Raw genomic sequence first — 17,904 nt, forward strand, 5'->3', positions numbered from 1 at the left:
GTTATTTAGGCTGAATTAGGCAACAAAAACTGTGTTTATATAATTAATTTGCTATTAAAACCCTTGAGTTTCATTTGTGGATCGATTATAAATATAAAATTATCATCTCTGTATGTAAATTTTTTTGAAATATGTTAATAAACCACAAATTTACAATGGTGGGCACACTTCAACTAATGTATCAATACGTAGAGCTCATGTGACGTCACACTTTCATGAACTTTGTAACTGGTATCCACCTTGATAGGTCGTTGCTATGGAGTTGCTATGGCAACAACAAGCCACATGCTTAGAATTAGCTCTCACTTACTAATACCTAGTGGCTGAGCTAGTTTTTCATGTAGTACTTACGCTAACTTTGAAACATTAGCTTGCCCTAAATTAATGTTTCTGGGTAAATTTTAATCATAAGTTTTGTAATCTTTCAGTTGAAAAAATAAACTTTAGCTTCCCCAAATTAATTTTTTTCAGATGAAAACACTCATTTAATTGGTTGTTTTGTAAACTTTCAGTTGAATAAAGTTTGAAGTTTGGTATATTGTATTGAAGTTTGGTTGGAACTGTTAAGAATTCTACATGTACATATTAATGCTGATGCTCTTATTTTGAAGTCTGTTTACGCAGAACTTCTGTTTCCTCTCCTCAATTCGTATCTTTTTTTGACAGGAAGTTCACTGAGCAATTAGCAAGAACATACATGTTGAGTATAAACATGGTTGACTTTTGTGCTTTAGCACTAACAAATTTAATGTTTATAATTAGTGCTTTAGAGTAAATGCAACAAATATTTTTATACTTCAAACTGGAGATGCTAATGCTAATGTTAGCATTTACAAACTACCATTCAACTCTAATATTTTACACACTATGAATGAGTACAGAAGTTACTGATTAAACTTTCCAAATGTTTTAAGTCAAGGACTTGATGCCCCCTCAGGGTGTTGGTTTAGATCCTGGACGAGCTCCAAAAATATGTCACAGGCTAAAAATCAGCAACAGTTCCAAGAACGTGTGTCCCCAAAGCACAATCTTATGATTCCATCTTTGATATGTGGAATAAACAAAAATTAAAATTAACCACATGCTAGAAGAAATAATACGGAAGCCATAGAATAAACAAAAGTTGTCCCGACTTTCACTTGATTTGCAAATTTGCATTTATTTTGTACGTCAGTTAAAAATAGTTTATCTTCGAAACAATCTATTAATAACGTCTCTTTAACTATCAAACTCTTGTGAAACAGTGGCCACGTTAAACCATAAAACGGTTTAGATAAATGATAAAAATGAGGAATTTTGCCGCTTTTACATGGATACCACATAATTTTAATTACATGTGAGTTTAATATCCTTTATGTCTGTTGCTTTCAGTGTGATTGATGGACAGTTTTTCCTCTTTTTTTACCAGGACTCAAACATGTATTTCATGCATAGATGACAGCGATAAGTGATGAAAAAAGCCCTCCTGGCTCTGCTTGAGCGCGCTTCAGCAGATCTTAGGTGAAACACGCAGTTGAGCGCGGCCTGCAAGGCTTCACGCAGCCTTCGTAATCGCAGCGGATGACGGATGTCTGTCTCCATCAGCGCTGGCGCGCTAAAGTGACAGCTCTCTGTTAACGGTGACAAGTCAGGGCTCCAGCGGAGACAGATTGCCTTCAGGTGGCTCCATTTTCAAAATCCTTGCTATGAATCTGCAGCGCTTAACTTTCTTTTGATGGCTGAAGGGCTCTCAGCGGCTTTTTTTTTATTTTTCAGATTTCAGCTGAAGGAAAAGGGGGGTTCCTTTAATATCTTGTCTCTCAGAGATCAGAGGGTGTCACATTCTCACACCTCATATTTCACAGCATCTATCACAGGCGGTGTAAAATTCCCTTAAAAGTGCATTATGCAATATAATAGCAGGTTGGGATGACATTTATCTGCCAAAGGGAGGAAGGCTAATACAGACCTGCTGCCTTTTCCAAGAGGGATTTCATCATGCAGGACTTTTCTTTTTCTGTTTTGTCTTGTGATTGCAGATGATGATCGAAATTAGACATGATCTTGAGGATCTTTCTTCCAACTGTGTTTCCTCTGTGCAAAAACTACATCTCACAGTTCACATATTTAAGAAACACAGAGCCTAGTATGTTTTTAATCCACACATATAAGGAAATCCAGCCGTTTCTATGCAGAGATAACTTCAGGACATTGTCTGTATGGATAAACTAGTCACATGAATCACTCCTGCATGATTTAGAGCAGTTCTTCTTCCACACAAAAGGTCTTCACATCTTGAAGGTCTCTTCTTCTATTCACTCTGAACTTAAGTTCTTTCCATTGATTTTCTATTGAATTCATTAAAGGTTAGTTGTGCTAATCCTAAAGTGATAATCATAAATATTATCGCTAAATGCTGTAGCGCTAATTTCAAGCATTAGTTCTGCTAGTGCTAAAGCGCTAACTGTAAACACTGGTTCTCTTGAAGCTAAAGTTCTATGCTAACACAATATTTAGTAACAGCTAATGCTAAAGTACTAACTTCTGCTTGGTCATACCTGCTATGTGTTAATGAGACAACCTCAGACGTCGCCCCCAACAGGTTCAATTTTGTTATTGCACACCTACCTCTTCAGGAAATGATTCATTGGAACAAACTTTTACTCATGGTTTCAGTTTTATAATTGTTGATTCGATAACCAGAGTCAACAAATATGTTCAACAAAAAGTTTACAAAGCAGCCAAGGAAATTAGGATTCATCCAGAAAAATCGATTTAGGGCAAAGCTGCATTTCTTAATGCTAACGCTTTCAAAGTGCTAAATAAAAAAGTATGTCTGCTATTAGCGAATAATAGTGGTAGGCTTCAGTCAGTTTGAGGTGACCGACTATGCTTCCTTAAACAAGTTAGGATGGCTCAATGAGCTACATAAAACATTAATCACAATTTTTTTGCACAAAATCATTCTTAGATAAAATTTTTGTATTTTCAGTTCTACCTATTTTGAGCTGTTCTGTCACTTTAAATCCCGATGAGCCGCTGTTGGCCACGCCTCCATTAATTCAACTTTTACACATGAAAACGGCAGCAAACAGATACGCAATTATACATTTGCTTTGAAACGCAGAAATGAAACCTCCTCCACAAGCAACAAGTATGTAGTACGTGGTTTCTGGATGGTAAGTCAACAACAAAACACTTCTCTTTTCCAGAAACCATTGTACAGTGCTGACCAAACATGCTGGAGCTCAGCTTGGGTTTCTAGGTAACAGGCGGAACTCCTCTGGGGTTGCTAGGTAACAGGCGGAATTCCTCTGGGGTTGCCAGGTAACGAGCGGAATTCCTCTGGAGTTGGCGGGAAACGGGCAGAATTTCTCTGGGGTTGCCAGGTAACGGGTGGAGTTCCGCTGGGGTTACTAGGTGAAGGGTCAGTGCCTGCTGATTTGTGACGTTACATTCCTCAGGTTTTTTAAACGTCTCATTTCAACAACAAGTTATTAAAATTAACTTATTACCAAAAAACAGCTAGTTACCAAAAAACAGCTAGTTCCCTGCTAGCATGCCTAGGTGGGCCCCATGTGGGCTGAGGCCCTACATGGGCAAACCCATGTTGGGCCATTGTGGAACCCGCTGACAAACCCATATGGGACCCATATATCAGCCCTCCTTTCCCCCACATGGGGCCCACCTAGGCATGCTGGCAGTTTTTTATTTTTTTTTTATTTTTAGAAAATAATTGTTTTTAGAAGCAGTGAAAACCCAAATGGAAGCACAAAAACGTGCAAAAAGTAAATTTTTCATAATTCATCCCTCTTACAACAGGCTATCCATGCTGGAAAACCCTCCAGTGTTGCAACATTTAAACAACTCTATGAAAGAAGTGGGTCATAAGAACGATTAGGTGGCAATTAGTTTTCAATTCAAGTCTATTTTGTATTTACTAAGGTTATCATTGTTTGATATCTGAAGCATATCAATGGGACAAAAAAACTCATCTCATATTCTCTGTCATTCACACATTATTTCCCATAATTCATGGGTGTTTTTGTTTTGATTTTCTGGTTCCTCAGGTGGCTGCGGACACCTGGTGTGAATCTCATTCCCACAAGAAACACATTCTCAGACGAAAACACCGACGTGTTCAATACTTATTTCCCCCGCCGCACAGGAGCATCCCAGGACTTCCAGTTGGGACGGCCTCAGAGCGGTTGATCTAGATAATTTTCCCTCTCAACGTGGGGAAGCGAGGATTTATTTCAGGGCCTGGTTATGCAGAATTTCTAATGAGTATTTTTGTTTTTTTATTTACAAAAAAAAGAAAGAAAAAAAATAAGAGTACCGGTAATAACTATGTGCAAAACCATTAGAATGAATATTTATGTTGCTTGTTATGAAATATTCATTAAGTAGGTTTAAAAAAAGAACAGCAAAAGAGAAAGAGTGAGAGAGTGTTTACTTGTGAGTATTTGTCTGTAAAATGGGGGCGGCGAGGCCCTCATCACCTATTGCACAGGAGTGCTGACAGCCCCCTCCTTCCTTCTTAGGATTGAATATCTGACATCTCTTAACAAAAGCAGCAGCAGCAGCACTGCCATCTTCTTACTCTCCTTTCTTTTTTCCTCTCTTTCTTTCTTTCCCCTCCATCTGAGGTGATACGACTCCCTCCGTTCATCCGATCCAACCTCTCATTCCTGCACTTCCCCTTCATTCCATCCGACCAAATTAAGAAATTAATGAGGGATAGGTTCTTTACCAACTGCCCCTGCAATGTTTACCACTGATGAAATTATAATGCAGGCCCTGCTGTATTATTTATAAGCCAATTAGGGGAAGTGTTACTTGATTTGATGGCGAGCCGACACAGAGTACATTTAACTAATGGAGACCAAGAGAGTAAAGGGAACGAGAGAGGGGAGGGGAGGGACAGCTGAGGCGGGCGATTCTGCACCATGCTCTAGGATTACGTGGCTAATTGCCCTGCTTTATCTGTCTGTCACGGATAGCCATGCATATTTTAGCGTTCCCAAAGACTTTGATTGTTTGCACTCGTGTTGGGGCTGTAACAAGTAGAGCAGAGGCCAGAGTGGAGTGTAGTTAAAAACTGGCAGCAAGGGGGAGGAGGTGGGCGACGGAGAAGAAGAGGAGACCAGAAAACCCACGGATGCACATGGTGACAGGTGGAGGAAGAGTTTGTGACAAGGAGGGGGAAAATGGTGCAACCCCCCCAAAAAAAAAAAAGAGTCGGGGCGTTTCGTACGACAGTAATTAATTCCACTTATTGTAGCAGCGACTCGACCTTTTCTCCAACTGGTTTTATCTGATTGGAAAAGCTTGTTTGCACAACCTTCTGACAGAAATGGAGTCTGCTGCTGCAGCTGGATGAAAAAGTAAAGTACAAGTAGACACAGAAATGCCAAATATATTGACTAGTTTGTGAAAATATTAGGGGTTCTTCTTCTTTTTTAAAAATTCAAAAGCAAATGCACCAGGATGTGAGTTCTTGTAGGTTAAGATTGTTACTACAATGCAAAAACACAAAATCTTACAAAGTGATTTTGATCAAATTTATATCACACTTGAAGTAAAAGAAAATTAGATATAAGAGCTGGTTTTAAGTCAATAATTCCTTAATTTCGATTTTAAAAAATACTTGATCAAATTCAGGCTATTTCACATCTAACAATTCAGTTAAAAATATTTTATGGATCCCAAAGCAAAATTAAATGTTGTTTTAACTCATTTAATTAAAGTGTTATTATACATGGTGATGGTAGTGAGAAAAACGATCTGCTGTAGCAGTCTGTGGTACAGAAAACTTGAAGAAGCTTCTGATTGAAGACACATGAGACATTTTTCCCACAAGTCAAACAATCTCCCTGTAGAACTAGTACTTTTTTAATGGATATTAAGAAATTGATGACTTAAAATAAGTTCATATATGTTGCTGAAAAGGTGCTTGTAAGTTAGTTGTGTCTTATTTCAAGACAAAACTTGAAATAAGACAGGTTTTGCACTAGAAATTTGAAAAAACACTGACCAACAGCAAGGATGTGAGTTCTTGTACGTTAAATTGTTGCTATGCAACAAAAAAAATCTTAGAAAGTATTTTTGTTCTAGTTTCTATTGGAATTATCTTAGCACACCTAAAATAAGAGAAAACTAGCAAAATATAAGAGCTTGGTTTAAGCAAATAATTCCTTAATTTTGATAATAAAAAATTATTCTTGTGACATGGAGAAGAAGCATTGAGCTTCTATTCGCCACAAATGTGGAACAAACTTCCAGAAAACTGCAAAACTGAAAAAAACTGGGTTTGGACTATACAAAACATGTTCATTATACCTTTTGTGCACAAAACCATTTTTAAATAATGAGATTTTTTACCTGATCAGTTCTCAGAATGAGCCGTTTTAGGGCCTCTTGTCAATTTAAATCCACATAAACTCAACATTTACACTCGGAAGATAAATTGGCTGCAAACAGATGTTCAATTGTACAGCCGTACATCTTTGATAAGCAGAAGTGGAGCCTCCTGCACCAACCAACAAGGATGCAGCAAGTGGTTTCTGGATGGTAAGTCAACAGCAAACCACTTGTCTTTCCCAGCAGCCATTGTACGCACGACGGTAAAAGCTGACCAAACGTGCTGAATCTCTGCTTAGGTTGCTAGGTAACGGGTAGAATTCCGCTGGGGTTGCTAGGTAACAGGCAGAGTCTGCCGATTTGTGATGTTGCATTCCGAAGGTTTTTGAAATGACAAATTTTCCAGACACCAAAAATCATTAACTTATTGGAAAAAAAAAAACTGACTGGGTGGGATTTTTTTAATCAGTTCATGTGCTTTTAGAAGCAGTTTTGGAAGCATGAAAACGTGCAAAACGTGAATTTTCCCCTTTAATAAACTCCTGGACTGAAAGACTCCAACTGATGAGCTTTTGGAAAGCTGATCAGACACTCACGCTAAGGAGGGGAAACTGGAGCAAAGGCATCCCTAATTATCTGATGAAGGGGGGCAGCTTATCTGCACGGCTTCTTCTTTCTCTCCGCTTTCATCCCGTCAGCTCACATGGCGCATCTTTACATAACAAAAGGTCCGTACCTGGCCGAGCCGCTTCGGTCAGGACTCCTGCGCAAACATCCCAGGTTCCGGGTCTCCAAGCGATCTGCGATTAGATCCGGCTTCGCATGACATACGGCGGCTAATTCTGGAGATTTTTCTTTTTGCCTAAAATGTTGCTCAGCGAGGGTTTCTGAGCCGAGCATTTTGGAACGTTTACGGGTTTTTCCTCGCTGCAATGAGAGTGTAATTAATTTACGATTAAAAGCATTAGTACGGGCTTTGTATGGTGATTTATTTAAAGGCTGGTACTAATGCTGGCTCGGTTTCCTCCTTTAGGAAATGGGTAATAAGATCCGATGCCAGGCCTTCTTTAGCATCCCTCTCCACACACACACACGCACACACATACACACACTAAGGATATCAGTGTGTGTCTTCGATTAGAAGGCAGAAAAGCTCTGTCACCAGCAGCGTCACAGTCACCATGTTAACTTATTCATCCCTGTTAAAGCCCGTGTAACAGGATAGCTGTTAATTAATATTGCTGTCGGGTAAATGGTTGCCGCCGGACCGTTGCCACCATCCATCAGTAACATTATCTCTTGTGTTGTTTTCTTGCCAGGCCTCGGGCTCAATTAAGATAATGCTATGCAAACGAGGTCTCTCGCCATTAGCCTCATCACTGAGGAGCCGTTAGTGGCATAATTGGGGCACTCCAAAGAACAATTACCTCGCCGCCTGCTCTAGGAGATCACCAATCATCCGCGAGCATGACTGCCGAGTCACAAGTCGCGACTGCTGGGCGACGAGCAAAGCAGGAGGTTAGCAGCTGGGGAACGACGAAGACTGCAGGCGATTCCCGTCTGACGACACGCAGTTACCAGGAAGTGGTTCAGTTGATCCTGGAGATCAGGATTCTGGAAAAATCCAACTGCTTGAGTATGATGGTATGTCAGGGTCGCTGGAGACAGAAAACATTTCTGCCAACAAAAAAGCTCAGCAATTTAATCTTGGACACTTTCTACAAAAAAAGCTGGAATTATTTAAAATTTTAGTCTGTTGGAAATTTTCAAAAATCAAGTATTTTTCCACTTTTGAAACTCAGATGGTCGAATGAGAGATAGTGGGGCTCTAATGAGCCATCAGTAACATTATCATTGATGACTGTATGTTGAAGCACTGAGGAGTTAGAGTCATTTGAAGTTTGTATGTCAGGTGTTGTCCAGTGTGCCATTTGGAGACTCCAAATGGCACACTGGACAACATCTGTATATCCTCAAAAATAAACATGTCCAAAATGACATTTTTGTGCTATACTTTATTATACAGATTTATTGTATTTCCCAGGCCACACATTCAACACTCAATACGTATTTACAAGAAATAAAAATGAAAAATCTGAGTGAAGCAAAAATTTTTTTTTTTGTGTGTGTTTCAAACGTAATAGCTACAAACTACTTAGAGTTAGAGTATTTTTGACTGCAAAAATGGAAAATGTAGCTTCTTCATAAAGAGACCAAGTTTTTGCATGTACTCCAAATTGTTCAAGAACAGCAGCTGATTTAATTTGGGTAAACCTTTTCAGACATTTTTGGTGATTTTGGTACTGCCAGTTAAGGGGTTAAACAGAGTTTACCTCAGTTCTGGACAGGGTGATACCCAGCAGATTTAGGAAACTCAAATGCACCTGTTAGATGGAGAGCTGGGAGCAGGTTTCACCCTCAGAAGGAGAAGTAGAGAGAAAAGGGGCAGGGGGCGCTGCAGCAACAAGTCAGAAACACTCAGGATGATGAAGTGTAACCAACATGTAGTCTGTTAAGATTCAGTTTATGTGGCAGATCAACAAAAAGTGGTGAGTAAATTGTGAAATAGAAGCAAAAATACACATTAAGAACATGAAAAATGCAGCATGTATCTGTTTTCAACTGATTCCAATGAAGCAAAACTCAATCCATCATTCAGAAACATAAAAACTAAGGCACAACTGAAAAACAAGAGCTTCTATTACAGTATCAAAGAGGCTCCAGGTCACTCTGGAGGAGCTGCAGAGATCAACCGCTCATTTAATGTTTCATGGTTTTATGGACGAATATTAAAATTGTTAATCTGCATGTAGAAAAAAAGCTGCTATATGGTGTAAAAACTAACAAACCAGAGTGAAAGAAACTCCTGACATGATTTTAAATCTAACCATATCGATGTGTTATAAAGAATAAAACAAATCTAAAATATTGAAATAAACGAAGCTTGGGAAGCTGAACTGTCTTGATGTGACGCTGAACAGCGACATGAGGAAGACCATGGCTGTTAGCTTGTGAAGAACCCGTTAACCTCCTCACCTGTGGGGGCGCTACATCAGGAACCACTGAAGGTAAAAACACAAAAACCTCTGAAGAAAACACTGAGTATAACCTCCTTATTCACAAGAACTAAACAAATGGAGGAGAGTCAGTAGTACCAATTTCTTTCTGTGTTTGGTAAAAGTCCACAAGACATTCCTCCATTAGTGTTTTGCAAAACTCAGTTAAGACTCTAGACTTTATCCTCAAGTTTAAAAGTCATGTCGGGCAAAAGTCGAATCAAGTCCAAAGTCTGAAACTTTTAATTTCAAGTCTTTTTTTTCACAATGCTGCAATTATATGTTAAATGTAAATAAAATTGCACCTCTATGTTGCACAGTTCAGTTAAACTTAGCTGCAAGAATGATCATACTTTAAACTATAATTTTCCAGAACAGAGAGGAAAATAAGTATTTGAACATCCTGCAACTTTGCAAGTTCTCCCACTTAGAAATCATGGAGGGTTTGAAATTTTCACCTCAGGTTCATGTCCACAGTGAGAGACATAATCTAAAAAAATCTGGAAATCCAGGAGTGAATGTGCTATTATAAACGGTAATATTTAATCATGTTCTTTAATAATATAACTTTACAAACATGTTTCCTTTATGGAGTCCATTTCTCATTAACAGTTTGGCCCATTTGTATCCTTTATTGTCATTTTTAACTAAGATAAACCTCATGGTCTGATAAAACTTTGGGTGTAACCTTGGCAGGATTATTTTTATGATCTGAACATTGAGGCGTAACTAAGATCTGCTTTGGGTGAACCTGATTGGCTGCAGCCTCTCTGCACTGAAACATGAGTCATAAATCAGGACAAAGCAGTTTCTGTTTTCATAAAGTGAAACTCAGACGGTCACTGTGACTGAGAGCAGAAATGGAGCAGAGTCAGTTCGACCGAGAGACTTTCTCCTGTTCCATCTGTCTGGACCTACTAACGGATCCAGTGGCGACTTACTGTGGACACAGCTACTGTATGAACTGCATTAAAGATCACTGGGATGAAGAGGATCAGAAACGAATCCACAGCTGCCCTCAGTGCAGGGAGACATTCATACCGAGGCCTGTTTTGAAGAAAAACACCATGCTAGCAGCTTTAGTGGAGCAGCTGAAGAAGACTGGAGTCCAAGCTGCTCCTGCTGACCACTGCTATGCTGGACCTGAAGATGTGGCCTGTGATTCCTGCACTGGAAGAAAACTGAAAGCCATCAAGTCCTGTTTAGTCTGTCTGGCCTCTTTCTGTGAGAAACACCTTCAGCCTCATTATGATTCAGCTGCATTTAAGAAACACAAGCTGGTGGAGCCGTCCAAGAACCTCCAGGAGAACATCTGCTCTAAACATGATGAGGTGAGGAAGATGTTCTGCCGCACTGATCAGAAGTGTATCTGCTATCTCTGCACTATGGATGAACATAAAGGCCATGAAACAGTGTCAGCTATAGCAGAAAGGACTGAGAGGCAGAGAGAGCTGGAGGAGAGACGAGGAAACATCCAGCAGAGAATCCAGGACCAGGAGAAAGATGTGAAGCTGCTTCAGCAGGAGGTGGAGGCCATCAATCGCTCTGCTGATAAAACAGTGGAGGACAGTGAGAAGATCTTCACCCAGCTGATCCGTCTCCTCCAGGAAAGGAGCTCTGAGGTGAAGCAGCAGATCAGATCCCAGCAGGAAACTGAAGTGAGTCGAGTCAAAGATGTTCAGGAGAAGCTGGAGCAGGAGATCACTGAGTTGAAGAGGAAAGACGCTGAGCTGGAGCAGCTCTCACACACAGAGGATCACAGCCAGTTTCTCCTCAACTACCCCTCACTGCCAGCACTCAGTGAGTCGACACACTCATCCAGCATCAACATCCGTCCTCTGAGACACTTTGAGGACGTGACAGCAGCTGTGTCAGAGCTCAGAGACAAACTACAGGACGTCCTGAGAAACTCATGGACAAACATCTCACTGATGGTCACTGAGGTGGATGTTCTACTGTCAGAACCAGAACTAAAGGGCAGAGCTGGATTCTTAAGATATTCATGTGAAATCACTCTGGATCCAAACACAGCAAACACAGAGCTGAGACTATCAGAGGGGAACAGGAAGGTGACATGGATGGATCAGGATCAGTTTTATTCTAGTCATCCAGACAGATTCACTGTTTATCCTCAGGTTCTGAGTAGAGAGAGTCTGACTGGACACTGTTACTGGGAGGTGGAGAGGAGAGGGGATGTTGGTGTATCAATCGCATACAAGAGTATCAGCAGAACAGGAGGTGGCGATGAATGTGCTTTTGGATTTAATGACAAATCTTGGGCGTTAGATTGTTCTCAAAGCAATAGTACATTTTGGCACACCATTTCAACCTCCATCTCAGGTCCAGTTGCCTCCAGAGTCGGAGTGTACCTGGATCACACAGCAGGTATTCTGTCCTTCTACAGCGTCTCTGAAACCATGACTCTCCTCCACAGAGTCCAGACCAGATTCACTGAACCGATACTGGCTGGAGTTTATATTTATTCTGGATCCTCAGCAGATTTCTGTAAATCCAGATAGATTTCCTCTTGTCTCTCAGGTTGTTGATCAGGGTTCATGGTTCTGGTGTCTCTGCTGTTCTGATCTTCTTTATTTTTCCAGTTTAGTTATTTGTGTTACAGGAGCCATAAAGAAAATCACTGCTGATGATTTATTTCATTCTAATGACAGAAATATTTCATGAAAATCAAAACTTCTCTGGACTCTAATGGTTTTCCTTTAACTTTTTGTTCCATGTATTTCAATGTTTTATTTGTTGTTAGAACAGTGAAGATCAAAGTGATCTGAACTTGCTTCTGTTTTCTAAATTGTGATCCAGAAAACATGAGACATCAAATCAGAACTGATGCTGTTTTCTTCTCATATTTTTAGAATTAGATCAGAAAAAATGTCTGTTCGTCTTCAATAAAGAAACTTGATTACAGAGAAATGTTGAAAGTTTCATAATAAAGTAAAGTACTTATATTAATATTGTTTTACTTATAAGAATAATTACACTTGTGGGAATGCTTACAAGTAAAACAAGTTACTGTAACTATGGTATCAAATAATTAGAATAATTGATGATTCTTGGTTTCTTTTCAGAAGGACGCCTGTAATAACTCAAACTGTGATTATAATAAGAGTAACTAATGAGTTATGTTATCATAATGTTATGCTGAATCAGAGAAGCTAAAGAAGTTATAGATGTGATTTTGACATTGATCTTGAAATTATGTAAAAGGTTTAACTGAAGTTAAAGATCACTGATGTTGTGTTGAAGATAGATGGTAGGTGAAAGGTCAGGGAAAGGTCGAACTAAAGAGAGAGGAGAGAGATGACCAACGCCTCAGAGTTTGCTGATATGGAAACAGATTGTTGAGCAACTTAAACTATTGAAAGAAAAGGTTGTGCAGGCAACAGATGTAGGATGACCTTTGAGCGACCCTGAGACATGAACACAGACATCAGGACATAATGTCTCTAAGACAATGATGGACATGAGATCATCTATCCAAGCAGACGGCCAATAAAACAAGCATGAAAACAGTGCCAGCCAATGCAAGTGTGTCTATAGGGTGGATAAACCCTATAAAGGTGAAGAAGAGCCGGAGACTGTCCTACGCATGTTGACCAACCTGTCAGCCCCGCAACATGTGGCTTCACATCGCACTTCTCTCATCAGCTGGGTTCAGACCCCAAAGACAAAGACAAATATGAAGATAAAGGCAAAGACCAAAGGTAAAGAAGAGGAACTGGGGCCTTCCTTACATGCGGTCGGCTCGCCTACATCTCAGAAAGATCTTGAAACAAGATGAAGGGGCTTCAGATCTGGAAGACAAGAAGCTGAGGATCACTACATGAATGAGGAAGTCACCCTAAGATCCAAGATCTGCAGCTCAGGTCCTCTTCTTGCCAGCACCAAGGCCTGTGTGACCTCACATCCATGTAGAGACGAACTCATCAGACCTACAGTGATCCCTGCCTTCGTCGATCAACCTCCTCCTCCTCCTGCTGCTGGAACACGTTCTTCATCATCAGGCCGGTTCTGGGGTGAGTTTTTCTCTAACCACCAGCTTAAGGCTCCATAATCTTTCAGAGTGCAAAGTATTTTCTTGAGCTGCTAAGAAACATAATAAGTTAGCATATTCACTGTGTCTTTTAATTTCATTATTGCAAGTGTTTTAAATTTAAACGTGTAATTATTTATGTCGGTTTGACTTCTATTATCAACAGAAGTTTAATTTTTAGATCAAATCTGCTTCTTTTAACTTCAATAATTAGTTAAAATAAGATTGTTTTTATACTGGATTATTTGTAAAAACTGGACTCTCTTGTTTAATGCATAAATATAATGTGATAGCTAATTTTTTTTATTAATACAGATTTATTTTTACATGAAATGGACAGAATTAGTAAGGTAATGAATACATTATTTTCTTGCAAATATACTGTGAAATATTAAAAAATTTAGATAATGTTTTAAATTTTGATCATTCTGCACAGCAGGATGAAATTGTTTACCTTTTCTCTTCCTGTTGGTGTTTTTCTCTTCTTGCATCACATTTTGTAGACAGACATAAATCTGTATCTGTCATAAATGATTCAATATCAAGCTATATCCCTCTAAAACCGACCATGAACAAACCCGAGCTGACGCAACATGGATTTTATTTAATTCATGGACATTTCCCCTGTTGTTGTCGGTGAAGTAACAGATATTAAATATGTTGGTTAAACTTTAAGCCAACAGTGACAGCCCTGATTCTTTTGACTGAGAAAAAACATTTGCTAAAATATTAAAAAGATTACAAATCTAGAATCTCACCACAGTTTGGAGAAACTGAGCTCTACAGGAGAGTCTTAAAGTGGTTTTCTATTATTTTCAAACAGCTCCAGTTTAGTTTAAATGATTTATGTACCTTCGTAATTACTTCTCCTGGATGTTCAGTTATTCAAACAGAAGGTAATATTTTGCTGTAGTGCTTTAGTCACTTTATTTTCATCCAAGCTGCAGTTCTTTGGTAAATGAAGGTTAGGCGCATTACCACCACTTACTGGGCTGGAGTGTTTATATCAGTAATTACATCAGTGGTAAAAAAAAAAGGACAGAACAGAGAAAAGTGAGTTTTAAGGTGTTTCTGAACAAAATTACAACATTTGTTGAGTCCAACGAACCAAACTAATTGAAAAACCTGTTCCCTCCTCGCCTGTGGGGGCGCTGCACCAAAAACCACTGAAGTAAATAACACGAAAATCTCTGAAGAAGACACTGAGTGCAACTTCCTTCTTCACAAAACAAACAAAAATGGAGTAGCGTCAGATTTTAGTGGTTGTAGGATTTTTCTTTTGTCTTTGGAAAAAGGCCACGCGTTATTTCAACTGCTAGCGTTAGCATTGCTTGTTTGTTTTGATTGTGTTTACCTAGAATGCCCTGCGCTGTAGTCCACTTCTTGTTTTTAGAGCGGTCTCCAGTCCGTTTGGTATTCACATATGCATTTAAACCGCACCAGAGTTCACGTCAACCGAACCCAGACCGAGGTTTGAAGGCATACCAAAGTTCGCTTGCACGTTCACACTTCCCCAAAATAACCGGACTTCCTAGACAAACTAACTAGAATTCGACAGGGCTGCTGTTAAACTGTTTATTAGAGCTCTTATTAGCAGACAGTATCTTACTTGTACATAGATAGAAGTCTGCTAGCACATGAAGCTAACAAGTTATCAGTTCCAAAGCAGATTTCAAACATCTTAAATTAACTCCCTTGTAAGAAGTTGTCAATGTCAGGTGGAACGGAGACCGCTCCAAAAATCAGGAAATGGACTACAACGCAGGGCATTCTGGGTAAATACAACAAAAACAAACGCGCTAGCTTAGTGCTAGCGGGATAAATAACCTGTGTTGTTAAGACAAAAGACAAATCCAACAACCGCTAAAATCTGACTCTACTCCATTTTTGCTTTGATTTTGTGACAAATTAAGTTGCGTTCATTGCCTTCTTCTGAGGTTTTTGTGTTGTTTTCTGCAGTGGTTCTTGTTGCAGCGCCACCACAGGCAAGGAGGGGATCAGGTTTTCAGTGAACCGCAGCAGCTGAAAGTGTAACAAATGTTGTAATTTTGGTGTGAAATCAAACCGAGTCTCCAGGTGTATCAGGTCTGAAAACACCCAAAGAAATCTAAACATTACATTGAAATCTTTCACAGAAGTTTACACTAGAAAACAAGCTACGGTGCGGTCATTATTATTGTATAAATAAAAAAGAACTTACGACAAACTGCAACATTTCTAGTAAAAACAACGAGAAAAGTTTCAATAACACTCACACGACGCGGCCCGGCTGTCATCTGAATTTGTACATTTCCGAGAGATTTTCACATTCCCACACAGTTACCTTCACAGCAAGTTTGTTATCGACTCGCCGGGTTTCTCCCTCTCTTCAGCAGCAGAAACAAAAGCCACATCTCTCCAATCCTGACACTGCTTCCTATCTGTTGTCTTCTCACACCTCCACTTTGCTACATAAGTCACACAGACGAGTCTCAGCTCCAGCTATAATGATTCCTCTGACACACATTGGGGCGCATCATTCCACCGCGCAGCACAGCTTTGCAGCTCAAGGCCCCTAAACCTGCCTCACTAGCAGGATGCTTCCTGTTGGTGTGTGTGTGTGTGTTTGTGGTGAGTGGCTCCTTGGGAATTTTAAGAGTCAAGCCCCCCTAAATCTCCCTGTTTCAGCTTTACAAAATCAATAGGATAAATATCCTGTTTGGCCCTCTTCGTCTTCAGCCGCCCACCTCCAGCTAGCTCAGGTTAGCGGAGCGGAGAGTCTCAGTCTCACCTCAGGCTATGTTTAAAATAATCCCTGTTTTTTTTTTTTTTTCAGCTCTGAATGACCGAGGATCTCAGGTGGAGCTTTTTAGCTAACAGTGAACAAGAGGGAAAATCATGTTAACATATGCCATCGGAGAGCGCCACCGGCTACGTCCTGAAATCGGCCCGGTCCAGACACGGATCGAAGCGTGTATGGATCGCGAGCAGCACCTGCCGCCGAATCCAGCTGCTCCCATCGATTTTTCTGTCCTCAATTATATAATAGAAGCTCTGTTCTGGGTTTATACCCACAAATCAAGAGAGCGTTTTGACATGTATAAAAAGAGATTCTCATCGACTGTTTTCCTGAAGCCCCTCTGGAGAGATTTGCAGGACGCGGTGTGAGTGATGGCTGCAGCAGGGTGCGTCCATTGGCTTTATTTTCTGTTCCAGGTGATTGGACTAAAAAGACAAGGAGGCACTGAAACAAAACTTTCGGCTCGCCGTTCAGCCCGTTGTGTTGAAAAGCCCCTGGATTAGCTCTCACGCTACAGAGCTGACTCTTCTAATTGGAAGACATCGGTGTTTTTAGCCGTCCAATCCATTGGTAACTTTTCCCAAAATGCATCCGTAGATCCGTTATCCTCCCAGGCATGTCGGTTATTGACAGGAAAATGAAGGTTAGTGGGGTCATTGTGGGTGAGCAAACGGTTTGATGGCACCAAAATATTCCACAACAGCCATGTTTAGTCCGCCTTAATCCAACTCTAGGTCGCTTTTTGTCTAGAAAGCCGATGTGAATCGGACAAAAAAAAACAAACAGTGTCAGTTTGGTGGAAGTGAACTCTGCTGCAGTTCACATGAGCACGGTCTGCCTGCTGTGCTTATGTGAACGGCAGGCAGACCAGAGACCGCTCCAAAAGCAGGAAGTGAACTACATCGCAGGTCATTCTGCAACCAAAACAAACATGCTAGTCCAGCGTTAGCGGGAGAAATTACTCCTGTTTTTTTTTTTACCAAACAAAAGAGGAATCCTACAACTACTAAACCAGTGGTTCTTAACTTTTTTTGAGGTACTGAACCCACCAGTTTCATATGCGCATTCACTGAACCTTTCTGTAGTGATAAATAAAATATGATTCCCCCCCCCCCAAATTCTAGACATAGGGGTGACCCAACTAGAATATACACTGCTCAAAAAAATAAAGGGAACACTTAAACAACACAATATAACTCCCAAGTAAATCAAACTTCTGTGAAATCAAACTGTCCAGTTACGAAGCAACACTGATTGACAACGGGGACCCTCGTCGGGTCAATCAGTGTTGCTTCCTAAGTGGACAGTTTGATTTCACAGAAGTTTGATTTACTTGGGAGTTATATTGTGTTGTTTAAGTGTTCCCTTTATTTTTTTGAGCAGTATAGTTGGGTCACCCCAAGATCACTAAGTCTTCTTAAAAGGTAGAATCTCTGAGGACAGTTCTTCAAAATACAGTCAATGTTTTCAGCAAAGTTGAGCTGACTGTCCAGGAACGACCCAACGTATTTCAAATTTGCCACAGTTTCAACAGGTTGTAAATCGAGAGAAACTGGAACCACTTTAAGGTCTTGTTTAGATCATTTAATTAGCTCTACATTCTTAAGAGAATGAAAAATTAATAATAAATAACAAAGACTTTGCGGTATTCTGATTTAGTAATGTAATTATATTAATTG

General features: G+C 40.0%; 1 protein-coding gene across 1 annotated transcript; it reads left to right on the top strand.

Annotated features, from left to right (window-relative positions):
* Positions 1–9,979: 9,979 nt before the first annotated feature.
* On the top strand, positions 9,980–17,379 carry LOC103474001 (E3 ubiquitin/ISG15 ligase TRIM25-like). The gene is made up of 2 exons (XM_081613671.1): positions 9,980–13,429; positions 16,262–17,379. Exon 1 carries the CDS (start codon positions 10,259–10,261, stop codon positions 11,915–11,917), a length of 1,659 nt encoding a protein of 552 aa, XP_081469797.1. The 5' UTR covers positions 9,980–10,258; the 3' UTR covers positions 11,918–13,429; positions 16,262–17,379.
* The last annotated feature ends 525 nt before the right edge of the window (positions 17,380–17,904 follow it).

The sequence above is a fragment of the Poecilia reticulata genome, chromosome 12, assembly GCF_904066995.2.
Source record: "Poecilia reticulata chromosome 12, P_reticulata-male-v2, whole genome shotgun sequence".
Taxonomy (NCBI): domain Eukaryota; kingdom Metazoa; phylum Chordata; class Actinopteri; order Cyprinodontiformes; family Poeciliidae; genus Poecilia; species Poecilia reticulata.

Coding starts and splice junctions, on each gene's coding strand:
- LOC103474001 (XM_081613671.1), top strand. CDS start 10,259: ATGGAGCAGAGTCAGTTCGACCGAGAGACTTTCTCCTGTTCCATCTGT.